General features: G+C 37.4%; 2 protein-coding genes across 5 annotated transcripts in view; one reads left to right on the forward strand and one right to left on the reverse strand.

The window, feature by feature from the left end:
- Arhgap6 (Rho GTPase activating protein 6) overlaps positions 1-15,226 on the reverse strand; it is a 514,638-nt gene that overhangs the window by 126,580 nt on the left and 372,832 nt on the right. The gene's annotated exons all lie outside the window — the stretch shown is intronic.
- On the forward strand, positions 703-10,226 carry Amelx (amelogenin X-linked). Of its 2 annotated transcripts, none has more exons than XM_057760297.1 (6): positions 703-756; positions 2,573-2,620; positions 4,018-4,062; positions 4,333-4,770; positions 8,375-8,419; positions 10,197-10,226. In XM_057760297.1, exons 1-6 carry the CDS (start codon positions 703-705, stop codon positions 10,224-10,226), a joined length of 660 nt encoding a protein of 219 aa, XP_057616280.1. The 2 variants fall into 2 exon arrangements, with proteins under 2 accessions (XP_057616280.1, XP_057616281.1); XM_057760298.1 differs by having other exon boundaries at positions 4,405-4,770.

The raw sequence follows: 15,226 nt of genomic DNA on the forward strand, positions 1-15,226 counted from the left end.
AATTTTTTAGGTAGAATTCATTTAGAACCATTAAAGAAGCAGAGAATGGTGGCACTGTGTCCTCCCTTTGGTTTAACCGCATCTTTTGATTTCCACCTGGAACTCAAAGGTGTTATGAGAGATGATTCTTGCTTAAAATTCTACAGATGGTGACATCTGGACCTAAACCAACTCTTCCATTAGTCTATTCTGGAAAATTACTCAAAATCTTCTCAAGTAATTAGTTTATGCTTTTAACAGTAGCACTGTTCAAGTGGGCTGTACCCAACAAGAACATTTTTATGTCTTCTTACAAAAGTATAAAATTACATTCACTTTGATTATCTCCTCAACTTTTCTATTTGATCAGGTTCTTTTAATCATTATTTATAGATCATTTACCTCCTATGAATCTATAGGCTGTATATATACAGGAAAATGGTATACAAAATCATTTTGGTAGATAATTTGTCTTCCTATAACTTTTTAACCTTTAGCTAAACTGAAAGGCCTCTGTAGCATAATTATGATAGAGAAGTAATGATATAGGTTCAAAATGGGAATCACACATGAATGAAGTCCTTTATCAAGAAGAACCCCATCTTTTTATTATCAGTACACTATTGTGGACTATATAAATGTATGAAGCATAATTATGTTTATTCCTATAAAAATACATTTTTAAATGGCTGGTGTTGATTTCCATTTCAGAACCATCAAGAAATGGGGACCTGGATTTTGTTTGCCTGCCTCCTGGGAGCAGCTTTTGCTATGCCCGTGAGTAAAATACCCCTTTTATTGATTGTATCCAATTTCACAAGCTTGGAAATATAAATCCGCCCCCAATGGTTGGTGAATTTCAGGGTTTCATTCAGCACAAGATCTAATATCCCCAAGTGTCTAAGTGTTGCAGAAACCCTCAAGGAACTTTTAAAAAAGAAACCCATGAATGTCTCCACCACAGATTGTGACTCAGTACAGCTGAAATGGGGCCAAGCACTCCGCATTTTAACAAGCATTTTAGCCTCAGAGAACTCTGCCATAACAATTAACTTGTAAACACCACTGTCCGTCTCCACAAGGAGTAATCTTACTTGAAGGAATCCTTGAAAGGCTTCCAGAGAAAGTGTTTACTCAACCTTAGGCAAATGTGACATCCAAACAATCTCTAAGACTCAATTCCTCACAAGTTTCAAATTTTCTTCTTGCCTTAAGGAGGTAACATTTCTATATTTGATACTCCGACTTGTACCACCTCACTCTTCCCCAAGGACCTCCCACTTTGGTGCATTGATTTATACCTTAGGTAGGACTTGACCTTAGCATGTTTATGGAATTCTGCTTATGCCAAATGCATAGATAGCAAACAATTATAGTAGAAGGTCTGTACATTACTGTTCAAATGTACCAAAGACCAGGAAGCCTAGCCCACTCTCCAGACACAGGTACATAGTGGCAGAAAGCTAAGAACATACACTAACAAAGCTTTTTGGTGGTATAAAGAATATTCGGTACAACAGAAGCCAGTAAGCTTGTATAACTGCCTCTCTTCTCTCACACAAAAGACCAAGATTTTGTGCTATGTGCTCTTTAAATCCTGCATTTTGATGATTCCTTGTTCTCTGAGAAGCTGACATTTATAAATTCACCCCCTTTTAATACCCCAGTCTCAGAGAGCTTATATCAAGATAAAATAGGGAAGACAGCTACCTAACTAATGTTCATTTGCATTCAGAGGAGAGTGAATAAATTGGGCTGCAAAACACAAGCATTTTGGAAGAGTAGATTTGAACTGACCTTTCAGTAGCTTTGTGTCTGAGGGAGGTTTTCTGCTTTATGCTCACACCTTTCTGTCTCCTGCCCCCACCACCAACCAGAACTCCCTAGTCAGCTGACCCCACTTTGAGAAGCACAGACAGTTCTGGTTTAGAAAATTGTCCAGGTTGCTTTTTATTTGGAACTTCTAAATTTCTGTCATAAATCATTTATAGAATAATAAAAAGGGTTGGCCTTGATCTTCAATACATCAATTATTTTATTGTTCAGGGGGATGGATTTAGGATGTTTATATTTTATTACTCTCATCTTGTTCTCACATTTAACAATAGAGTTAGGGTGTTATTTATTTACTTTGCATGTTAATTACTAGGAATCCCTTTGATACTTCAACACTTAACCAGCTGATCTTTAAAGGGACCCTTGGTGAAACGATTCCTTGCTTGTTGCTATTTTTCAGTTGTGTAATAGAAATATACCTCTTTTCCTAACACAGAGGGAGTTTGATCAACAAGTAAATGGGTGACTGGAAAGGGTTAGGATTCTTTGACTATGACCCCTGGGAAAGTCATTTAGCTAATCAGAGCCTCTTTAAAATGAGAAGGCTTCACCACCACAGTATACATGCTCAGGCTAAAAGTAGACCTCAAATACATTCTGTACTATGTATATATTTTTTTAAAAAATAAAGTTTTAGACATCCTTAATGTGAACAATTGATATTGACTTAATTTCTTTCTTTCTTTTCCTCTTTCTCCTTTTTCTTTGTTTCTCCCCCTTTTTTCTTTCAATCTGCCCTCTTCCCTTTCTAAAAAAGCTACCACCTCATCCTGGGAGCCCTGGTTATATCAACTTAAGCTATGAGGTAATTTTTTTATTTACTAATTTTGACCATTGTTTGAGTTAAAGATGTCCTGAGATCTGTAAAGAGTGGTGTATTGATTCTTCATTCAAGATGTTTCTCAAATGGTCACACTTTTTCAGTTCCCACCAGCAGCTTTAAGCCCCGACTGATGGCCTCAAATCTGCATTTCCCAGCACCCTTCTACCTGGTCACTCTGACTCAACCTCTACTTTTAAACCTAGTTTTAAATGTATCCACCATGAACTACCACTCAGGAAGGCTCCATGATAGGGCAGAAACTGAACTCGGCTTCAACAGTCTTGTTCTATGCCAGCCTATAAAATTCGAGGAGTAAGTAAGATGTTAAAATCTTTTCTAGCTGGAAAAATTGCTGATTCAAAGACATCCGCACGTGGTGTGCATTTCTCATTGGCTCTGCTAAGAGATCAAGGAAAAGTGGTTTCAAAGAGTCTCTTCAGAGTGACGGAAAGCAGAAGAATTCTAGAAACAGGGTTTGGGGGTCTCCTCAAAGGCATGCAAATTCTATGACCTTGGGAAGATCTGTTTTTCCCCATGGGACTTTGTTTTCCTCATCTAGAGAAGGGAGACAATGATAACTACCTTTCAAAAATATTATTTGGAGAATAATAAAGGGCATGGAAAGAGCTATGCCACTCATGACTTGAGTGAGGTTAATAGTTTTTTGTTGTATTGATTAAATGATGTACCATACAAGAGAGTTATAAATCTGAGTCTAACTAATAAGGCAATACTGTCTAGAGAAGGATGAAATTCTTTATTTATCTCACAGGTTCAGATAAAGATATGAATCTGTTTACTCATATAAACTGAAGAAAATTGCTAGTAGGAATCTGAGGCAAATTTTACTGTTTTATCTTAAAATGTTGATATATTTGATCAAGAAATCTGTGTCTTAAGGATGAAAGGAAAGGTTTCCACCTTCTTTCTCCATTGTGATATGAAATAAGAAAGAATCAAATGAATATTATATCACATTGTTGTGTCATAATTTTTTAACTGTTTGTTTTGCTCTTTCAATGAAGAGCAGGAACTGTGGAATTAAATCGAATTACTACTTTTGTAACTTCAGCTAAGTGAATGAACCTACCTGAATTTTCATAACATTACCTATAAAAGTGAGGGTGATACCTGCCTCAGATCATGTGAGAAAACATGAAAAGTGGATGGGATGGATATAACACAGTACCTGACACATAGGAAACATCCAACAAATGTTTACCTTCTTCTTTCTTTTGTAGAAGTCACATTCTCAGGCTATCAATACTGACAGGACTGCATTAGTGAGTCTATATTTCATACTGCATTAGTGAGTTTAGTATTTAGTTCTTATGTAGTTAAACATAATCAAATGCATTCTAATGTCTCTTTCTCTTAAGGTGCTTACCCCTTTGAAGTGGTACCAGAGCATGATAAGGCAGCCGGTATGTAAACATTTTGTTCTTCATTCCCTTTAGAGAATAGGCATGCATTTTAATTCCCTTTTTAACTGAAATATCATGTCTACTCCATCTACAAACACTAATGGGAATTTTAGTTTGTAAAAGGTCATATCTGTGTACACTGTTAGAAATTCTTGCAAAGGAAAAAATGACTAAAATATTCATAAGGTCATAATAACAAACACTACTGCTACTTCTCCAGTTAGAAATCAACTGAGCCAATGGTAAACCTGACTCTTTGTTTCTCACCAGTATCCTTCCTATGGTTACGAACCCATGGGTGGATGGCTGCACCACCAAATCATCCCTGTGCTGTCTCAACAGCATCCCCCGAGTCACACCCTTCAGCCTCATCACCACCTCCCAGTGGTGCCAGCTCAACAGCCAGTGGCCCCCCAGCAACCAATGATGCCAGTTCCTGGCCACCACTCCATGACTCCAACCCAACACCATCAGCCAAACATCCCTCCATCTGCCCAGCAGCCCTTCCAGCAGCCCTTCCAGCCCCAAGCCATCCCACCCCAGTCTCATCAGCCCATGCAGCCCCAGTCACCTCTGCACCCCATGCAGCCCCTGGCACCACAGCCACCTCTGCCTCCACTGTTCTCCATGCAGCCCCTGTCCCCCATTCTTCCTGAGCTGCCTCTGGAAGCTTGGCCAGCGACAGACAAGACCAAGCGGGAAGAAGTGGTGAGTATACCTTGAAGCCAGAAAAAGACAAATCCTAGGAAAGCGATTTCACAGAATTGGCCCCAGAGTTCTGAATTCCAAAACAAATCAGACCCCAGAGTTGCAGACACTTAAGGTCTTTGCTTCTGTTAGTCCAAGCATACATTGTATCTTTTTCCTTCTTTTTCACAAATGATTTGGTGACATGTCTTGGTAATTAGCACCATCGATTTTGTGGTAAATTTAAATTCTAATCATTGAATTATCACCAGACTCTGCATTACTGAAATGTAACCATTTAAGAGTAACAAAACAGGTGAATATCATTTTTCTAGCATTTCAAAGGGTTGACTAGTTTGAATAGGCTAAAACTACAGGAAGACTATAAAAGGAGTAATTTTTGAGAATGAAGAGAACCAATATTTGAACAAGCTGAAAGAAGTAGATGGGAACTATCTTTCAGGACTTATAGGAGAATTGCCTGTCTAAAGTGATCATTCAACATGAAAGTGGCTAAATTAGTGAGACTGTTAGGTTCTTCTTCAGTACCAGGACTCCACAGACTAAGTGTCTGAGAAGAGGTTGTCACAATTTAGCATTAAATGCTCCCGTGTTACAGAAAGCTCTTACAAACAAGTGAGAATAGTTAATGAAATGATCCTTATGCACACAATATTGGTTATATATATGAAATGATGTGATTATACTATGCACATGGATTCAAATGTGATAAATGCTATTAATGATTTGCTACTAAGAATCAAAGAGAAGTGAGGCAGGAGTGACCTAGATTCTAGTCCTAGCTTTTCCCTCACAAAAAGAAAGTGGTGGTAGGGTACCAAGTTATTTCTATTTTGAGGGGGATTCCCTTCTTTAAAACGGGGAAAGGAAAAAACAGACAACTCTAAATAATATTGCCACAGTTTCCTTATAAAAATACTGTCATGCATGTCTTCACAATTCTAAGCTTGTTTATGAAATGAGGTAGAACTTTTAGTAGTTGACTAGAATTGAATAACCTGGTAGCTATCCCTGATTATCATAGACTAAGTACATGTTCTCTGTTTGCATGCAAAGGAGGTTTATTTGTGTCTTTATTAATGATTAACACCGTGGATGTGATCATGTGTTTTTATCTTGCCCAAACTATTTGTGGAAAGGTGACTTTGGGGAGGTAGTATGAACTTTTTAGACTCAGTTCTCTCCTGTTTAAAATTAGAGAAAAAACCTGATGATTGCCTAGAGTTGCCTTACAGAAAACGAAATAAAGTAATGAGATTACAGCAGGCAACACTTGATGCAAGGTGGTAGCTACTATTATATCATTAAATAATATGTCTTAGAGGCTTGAACATAAGGAACTTCTACTTAATAGCAAGATGAGGAACTTCAGAAATTACAGAATCAAACTCAATGGTTGTACATTGTTTTACAAAACTGAAGCCATAACTTATTATTGTAAATAGTATTCACTAGGACTGTTTGTAAATTATGTTAATTGTTCCTTTTGCTATATTTTTTCAGGATTAAAAAATTCAGAAAATGAGAGAACCGAAGTGGATACTTCGGTTGTTTTTAGGAATAACTCAAGAACACAATGATTTGTGCCTACAATCACTTAGTAAATTCTGTAACTAAAAATAAGTATCATTAGCAGATAATAAAATGTTTTAAAAATCATTCATGTCTTTGTGTTGAATTAAATTTAAAATTTCCTATCACTTGAGAGAACTTATAAGTGACTATTTGTGAATAATGTAGGGACTGGTCATTTGCTCCTACAAATTGACCATTTAGCAGGCAAATAATGACTATATGTCTTCTTAGAGAACCTTTATAGTATCTCAAATCTTTTCTTAAAAATAGAAATTTGTACATCATTAACAAATAGCTGAGAAAGCTAAAGAAATTTCAGCATAGATAGTCATTGAACCTGAACCAAATGAAAGCCAGTTTAGAAGGAAAATTCTTTACATTAAAAAAGATAAACTTTAAGAAATGCTTATATTCTAAATCAAATTAGGACTTGGAGCTCTAGCTTTATTCTTCACACCACATTAGTAATCAAAATCTGGTCTTTTGAACTCATTTTACAGAAAAAAATATTTTCAGTGAAATTATGTTATATGTAGAGTATTTCACTGAATTTGAAATTATCGAAATAATTATTTTGCCTAAGAAAAATGTAATAATGGAGCTTCAAACAGAGAACTGCAGTGATTTTATACACAAGTCATTTCTTTCACTTCATAATCTTTAAGCTGATGAAGTCTACCGCATGGTCTTCAAAACGTTAACAGATGCATAAAATGGACTTAAAAGAAGTTTTCTTTCCCACTCATATTTATATTTGAATCATTTTTTCCTCTTACACCCACACAAAATTGTAAACAGTCTTTGCAGGGTTTATATTACACAGCATCCACAGTAACTTTATTCCAGTACCTTCATGATTTAAGGTCCCTTAATCATTTTCTGGAATGTATAAACATAGCTTTACTGGGAAGGTATCAATATGCAGACAAATAAGTTGATTTTTAAAAAACTGAAATGCAATAAGAAAGGTAAGAAAACATTTAATCAATTAGCACAGGCCACTTTTAATCAATTGACTAAATATTTCTCAAGCACTCAGTAGATTAGGTACTATACTATATGTAATAGTAAAAACAGTAATTCCCTTACAGTTCTATGAAAGGGATGTAATAAGATAGCTAATCAACAGTAAAGGATGCCCAAATGGCATTAATCCTATGGCACATAGCAGTCACAATTAGAAGCTGTTCATCAGCTTGCTTACAACTCATTCCTCATTGGCAGAGCTGGAACTGATCCCAACATATGGCCTTCCACCTACTTGTGAGAGAGATGTGTCCTCTCTACTGCCCAGGGAGAGAAGGTCCATTCATTTACACCAACTATGGCATCAGTTACCATAACTTAATACTACTTGTCTCTTATTAGTTGAGGGAAAGGTTGTACTGGACCATGAATATCAAATGAGAACAAAGGACAAGTTTCTGGGAAGAAAGAACTCTTAGGGATTAGGAATCCTTTTATCAAAGGATGTATAGCTACACTCTAGGAAAAAGAAAGGGTGTTATTCTTTTGATCATTTGTCTGGAATTGTGACTCATGGAGCTGTGTCTGCTGTCTTGTGATCAAAAGTTGGAAGTAGAAAAATAAAAACTCTTGAGGATATTGGTGGCACCATTGTGTCCTGAAATTACCCATCCCTGGGACCACCTACAGCAACATGTTTTGATATTTCAATGAGAAGCATGAGCCAAGGAGCTTAAACAGAATTATAATTTTTGTAGCTGTGTTATATCAATTGACTCTAACTCTTCATGACTATCTCTAAAAGATGAGGGTGATTGTACTTGCCCAGACCATGGACAACAACTTGTAGAATGTGCTGGATTGTTAGTAACATGATGCTTGATATAGGAGCACTGGACATGTCTTTAGCTTCTTTCTTTTGTAGAAGGCACATTCTCAGGCTATCAATACTGACAGGACTGCATTAGTGAGTATATATTTCATACTGCATTAGTGAGTTTAGTATTTAGTTTATATGAAACTAAATTAAATCAACTGCATTCTAATGTCTCCTTCTCTTAAGGTGCTTAACCCTATGAAGTGGTACCAGGGCATGCCAAGGCATCCGGTATGTAGACATTTTGTTTCTTATTACTTTAAGTTAACAGGCATGCATTTTAAATCTCTTCTTTCATTCAAATATGTCCACTCCAATGTGTACGTTTAGTGCTAGCATTGATTAAATTCTGCTGGAGTTGAATTGGCTTCAAATGGCATGGAGGTCATAGGCATATTACAATGTTTATAAGATAAACCTTTAAAACTTGAGGTTTTACAATATTTTTCATATTAAATAACATCCTAATTTCAATAAATGCCTAATATATTGCTCACATGTACCTCACAAACTTTACTTTTGGGTGCCTATGCATTTTTTTGAATGTTTTATGATATTGGGTTTGTACCATATTGAAGAGTTCAGCTTCAATAAATAATGGCTATGATTAGTAAAATGCTCATAGTTCACGTATTCAAAAATATGTTTAAGAGCAAATACTGAGGATAGATATTGTAAAAAAAATCTGTAAGTAATTATTATTTATCAAAGAAAATAATGGCTGCCATACTACTCAAATCAACATGTAGATACATAGAATTACAATGCAATGTGATGTTTCAAACTGCACAGAGAGAGAGAGAGACAGAGAGAGAGAGAGACAGAGAGAGACAGAGACAGAGACAACTGTAATTACATTTTATACCTGTACCATTCAACACATTAGTCATATTGGGGCATTTATATCATTTAAAATTCAAAAGGAATAAAATTTAAAACTTAGTTTCTTGGCCATATTTTATATTTTCTAAATGCTCAGCACACACGCTGGGCAAAAGACTCCCATATTGGGCAACACAGATCTAAGACACTGCTAATAGAACTGAAAATTTTATCAGTGTTCCTCTATACAATACTTTCTAAGGCAGAAGTAGCTTATTTATTAATTCCAAGATTTGAGACAAAAGATAACACAAACCAGATTGACTGGTTAAAACTGAAGTTCTCCCTACGAGGCTATTTCCTAAGCAGGTCAGAAATCATAATCTTAAAAGAGGGTTTTCTGTTTCTTTCTTTTGTCAAGCAATTATACACTACAACAGTTTCTCCTCTAGTTCCCTTTCAAAACAGACAAATCTGGAATTGAAATAAATTCCTTTCCCTGCTCGTAATAGAATTGTTTTGACACTAAGGGAATGGTTTCAGACCCTGAGCCAGCCACATCTGGACTGGAGGTAGGTTAGGTCTGCCATGGACCTAGAATTTCGCTGGGAAGAGGTGAAAGTTTAAGCTGATGAAAAAGTGAAACTAAGAAAATTATTTTGCTCAATTTTGATGGAGACTTATTGACCATAAACTCCAGAAAAAAAACTCCATTATCTTCTGTTTTATGATTCAGAAATTACAGTGTTATTAGGGCATATACATGTTGTACATGCACAAGTCCATTAGATTGACCTATAGTAAAAGGACACATGTGAAGATATGTACCATTTGAGCAACTTGAAATATTAAATAGGCCTTCTCTCCATTCCAACCACCTAAAGAACATATAGTGATGGCATTAGCTATTCTTACCAAGGTACATCACAGTTTATTCACTAAAATTCAAGAAAAATATTTCAAGTTTCTCCTTTTTTTCAAGAAACACGTTTACACCTCCTTTCCTAACTCAATACAAAATTGAACTATAGACTCCCCCCCTCCAAACCTGATGTTTGCTCCTTGGTAGCAAACGGTAGCAGGCAATACCAAGAATGAATTTAAGCACCAAACATAAAAAGTTATGTGAGATAAAAAGAATTGTGTTGGTTTTTAAAATAATACAATGTTCTACTTTTCTTAACAGCTTAACATGGAAACCGCAACAGAAAAATGATTTTCACCAGTCTCCTACCTTTCCAGAACATAATGGCATGTAGTAGTGTTCAATATTGCTTTAATAAAATTCTCATCGGCTTACATTTGTTGTGAAGTTCTTGCTACTTGTAGTTTTCCTTTGGGGTGATATGTTTGTTAATCCTATCCCCCTTTTTAAAAAACAATAAGAAGTAAGTAGCTTTATCAGTAGGGGTCTTTGGCTGAAATTTAGTTATTCAAAATGCTTTATGAGAAGAGTTCACAAGAGATTCATACGAAACAGCTGACACTTATAGAAGATATATCATTATTGGGAATTGTGGGATGGAAGAGATGAGGGGTAAAGAACATGGTAACAGCAGTCATTTTGGCCCCCAAACATTTACCACAGTAAATAATAACTGGCTCCTTTATTTACAAAATCAAAATCAATAAATCCCTCTTACAGATATCCCTGTCCTTTAATGGAAAAGAGAAAGGAAACAAGGGAGAGGAAATAAGGAGAGGGGAGAAAACACCACAGGCTTAAGTATTTATCTGTCCTTATGAGCCAAAAATATCTCAAACAATATTCAATTATTTCACCATAAAACATCCAAATCCTGTATTTGAGTGTGGAATTTGGGTGCTCTGACGCCAGTCAAGTGTCTACACAACTTCAAAGATGGTTCCCTGTGTTATGAGTATGGTTGCTGGTATTCAGACTTTACAAACAGAGCTTCTGGTTCATAATCATTACCATAGCTATGGAAAGTTTTACAAATGTCTTATCCTCTCTGTATCTCAATTTCCTCATCTATAAAATGTAGTGATATCATTCTTTGAGTCTTTTTTAAAATTGAAAATAGATTCTTCTATTGGTTAGATTCTACCCAATAGTGGAGAGGGTGCCTTAACTGCCCTTCCCCTGTAATCACATTGATGACTACCTTAATTGTCATCATAGAACCTTCATCCAGCAACTGATGGGAGCGGATGCAGAGATACACAGCTAAGCACTGGGCCGAGCTCCCCGAATCCAGTCGTAGAGAGGGAGGAGTAATAATATGAGCAAAGGAGTCAAGAAAATGATGGGGAAACCCACAGAAACAGCTGACCCGAGCTAGAGGGAGCTCACTGACCCCAGACTGACAGCTGGGGAACCTGCATAGCACTGAACTAGGCCATCTGAATGTGGGTGACAGTTGTGTGGTTTGGGCAGTTTATGTGGTCACTGGCCATGGAACCAGTATTTATCCCTAGTGCATGAACTGGCTTTTTGGAGCCCATTCCCTGTGGAAGGACACCTAGCTCAGTCTAGACACAGAGGGAAGGCCTTGATCCTGCCTCCGTGTGATGTGACAGACTTTGTTGACTCCCCTTGGGAAGCCTCACCTCCCTGAGGAATGGATGAGGTGTGGGGTGGGGAGATATTGGGGGAAGCAGAAGGGGGGAGGGAGAGAGAACTGGGATTGGTATTTAAAATAAAAAATATTGTTTTAAAATAAAATAAATTGAATTAAAAAAAGAAAATAGATTCTTCTCTCACACAGCCCATCCTGACCACAGTTCCCTCTCACTCCACTCCTCTCTTGCTGCTCCCTCGCCAACCTCCCCTCTCCCCCTAACCATGATTCTTTCCACCTCCCTCCACTTCTCTTCAGAAATAAGCTGGCCTCTAAGAGACAACAACCAACACAACAAAACAAGATACAATGAGGCAAGGAAAATGCCCTCATATCTAGACTAGACAAGGCAACCCAATAGGAGGAAAATAGGCCCAAAGGCAGACAAAAGAGTCAGAGACATACCCATTCCCACTATCAGGAGTACCACAAAACACGAAGCTAACAGCCATACATAGCCTCTAAATTCAATCCCTGCGGGATGCAGTCATTTGTAGGTTTTCAGGGGAGGTGTCTGTGAGTGGGTGTTTGTGTCTGCTGCATGTACATGCTTGAATGCTTACACATTTATATGCGTGTGTGTATTCAAGCATCTGCAGGCCAGAAATTGATGTCTTTATCTACTGCTTTCCACATTGTTTGTCTCTGAGACAAGGTTTCTCACTGAACTGGAAGCACACCAATTCTTAAAGAGTAGCTGACTAGCTCCAATGATCCACCTGTCTCCACCTCCCCAGTGCTCCAGATTCCAGATACCCACTCTCATGCCTTTCTATGTGGGTGTTGGGTATCTGAATTTAGATTCTAATGGTGCCTGGCAAGCACTTGATAAGCTGAGCCATCTCCCCAGACCCCAGATACAATTCTTATATTCACAAATGGGGTCTCTTGACTGTACAACTCAAGGGGAATGCTGCACAGTTGGAAGTAGAATTAATTGATTGCAAATTTTTTATATATCAGAAAAGTTTTCTATGCAACAGGCTCCAATGTGGAGCCTGTTTCATATTTATAGATCTGTAATTTTTTTTGACATTACTGCCACTGTGATCCTGCATGATACCCACCACTTCCTACCTGATAATCTAGATGCTCTAAAACATGTACCTCCAATACCAACATCACTCTCCACTCCCCACCTGAGAGATATCAGGGCTATAAATTTACCAAGTGTGCATAGTGAACAATTTCTAAGTATTTTGCTATGTCTACCCAAAGAAGCTTATCATCTATCGGGAAGACCACAGAATTTGTTTGATATAGTACTATTCACAACACATCTTGGGAAAACCTCTCAGCGGAGAACTAAATCTCCCTTGGATGAGTGAGAGATGGCCCTTAGAAAAGATCATGTAAGACTTGCTGAACATAGCGGACAATGAGGACTCCTGAGAACTCAAGAACAATGGCAATGGGTTTTTGATCCTACTGCACGTACTGGCTTTGTGGGAGCCTAGGCAGTTTGGATGCTCACCTTACTAGACCTGGAAGGAGGTGGGTGGTCCTTGGACTTCCCACAGGGCAGGGAACCCTGATTGCTCTTCGGGCTGACGAGGGAGGGGGACTTCATTGGGGGAAGGGGAGAGAAATGGGAGGCGGTGGCGGGGAGGAGGCAGAAATCTTTAATAAATTAATAAATAAATAAATTTTTTTTTAAAAAAAGAAAAGATCATGTAAGCTGATGCACAATGATGGATGCTCTCCTGATACATGGTACACTGAGACGAGTAGAGAGGGTGTTAATTTCACTTTTGGGAGTATCTTGAGTTCTGGACAGGCTCCTGTCTCTTTTGATTCCAGTGGTTAAACTGAAACAAATGCAAGAACAGTTCTCAGAGGAAACAGAAGGAACTGTCTTTCTTTCATTGGTTAGTTCTGAGAAAGCTCTAGTGTGGAATCCTTATATGCCATTTTAAAAATGTTTCCTTTCCCTTTCTCAGGCTTCCTTCTGCAGGCACATGCAACACATATTTAGAGGCCTTTAAGTGATTCTCTGAAATTCACTAGGATGACTATAATGAAAATACCATTTAAATGTCCCTAGCATGATATTTAATCATAACTAATTAGTTTATATATTCTCTCTCTACCTGGAATTTAAGTGCCTAGATTAAAATAGATGAAAAAGTTCAAAGATCTAATGAAAACATGTACATGTGCGCATGCACACACACACACTCACACACACACACACACAGAGAGAGAGAGAGAGAGAGAGAGAGAGAGAGAGAGAGAGAGGCTTAGACTTTGCTTCCTGTTTTGCAGCTTCCACAAATGTTAGTTACTGAGGCAACAGTCCAAACTGGCTCCTTCTACTGGGTTTTGACTGGAGAAGGAAAGAAGGAAATGTTTGCAAATTTGCACAGCTGCATGCAATAACAAATCCAGTCTCTACAGGTTTACAAAATCCCATTTTCGGCCTGTGATGAGGAACTTGGCCTCAGCCTGGTTTCTACAAATGATTTTTCACATCCAAAAATAGGTACAACAGAAAACTTCAAAATCTATTTCCTTTTCTTAAAAGACGGCACCCAGTTTTCAAATACTTATAAAACATCACTGCTAAAAGGTGCAGTTTCTGTCCACAAGATTTACAGAAATGATTGAGAAAAACGTTTTCTGCCTTTGTGGCTCATTCAGGTAGAAAACAAGTGTTCCGGATGAATAATAATAGTTAAGCAAGAAACTAAATGGACAAGTTCATTTAGTTGATGGCTGTTATTATCAGTAATCAGAAACACAATAGAAAACCTTCCCTGGCACTTGGAAACATTCAACAAATTGCATAAGATCAGAATTTAAGAGCAGTAAATTTTCTTCAGAACCAACTTATGTAATAATCATTTTTGTACATATTTAAAGTATGTATATAGTATAGTGGCCTGTGCACGTGATCGAGAAAGGGAACTCTATAGAAACGAATCGAAAGGCTCACTCTGTTTGATGTCTTACATAGCCAACATTTAGAAAAGTTTGTGATGTCACCAAGATGGTGTGGAAAAAAAATCACCAAACTAATACTTACTGGTACTTCAGGGGAGACTCAAAGAAGTTTTCACATATGGATATGGAATAACAGCAAGAAGCTTAGCTTTGTGAACATTTTGGTAACATTCAAAACTAAGAAAATAGGAATTTTAGAGATTTTCTCCGATGTAAGAAGAATAAGACATATGGAAATAATGAGGCCTAGTAAGGTTTATTACCAAGGCTGCCTTTGTCATCTGCAAACAGCCAATGCTGTTTTATCAATCAACCGTCTGCTTTCCTTCAATGGGGTAGCCACAAGGAAGGTGACATGCATCATTTTGGGGTTCTGCACCAATATATAATGAAAGTTCATAATGTCTCAAAGTCAACAGCATCTATGGCAACACCCTCTCTTGTTGCCTGTTGTCATTATATATAGTACTCGAAGAATGAAACTCAAAAATGATACATGATGTCACATCTGTTTTGGACTATTCGGGTGACACTGCCAAAGTCTTATCCAACGGGACTCTTGTTTCCTTAGTTGTGACAAAAATAATGTCAAGCTAAAAGATCACATGGGCACTCACATTATTAAGCCATGTGTATTTGAAAGTCAAGTTTCAAATGCTGAAGAAATAACTCACAAGGAGGACCTTGGTCT

The sequence above is a fragment of the Chionomys nivalis genome, chromosome X (assembly GCF_950005125.1).
Source record: "Chionomys nivalis chromosome X, mChiNiv1.1, whole genome shotgun sequence".
NCBI classification, from domain to species: domain Eukaryota; kingdom Metazoa; phylum Chordata; class Mammalia; order Rodentia; family Cricetidae; genus Chionomys; species Chionomys nivalis.

Bases quoted from the DNA above. Each gene is read 5' to 3' on its own strand.
- Amelx (XM_057760297.1), top strand. From the start codon at position 703: ATGGGGACCTGGATTTTGTTTGCCTGCCTCCTGGGAGCAGCTTTTGCT. The intron at 2,621-4,017 runs GTAATTTTTTTA...CTTTCTCTTAAG, and splicing joins ATATCAACTTAAGCTATGAG to GTGCTTACCCCTTTGAAGTG. The intron at 4,771-8,374 runs GTGAGTATACCT...CCTTCTCTTAAG, and splicing joins AGACCAAGCGGGAAGAAGTG to GTGCTTAACCCTATGAAGTG.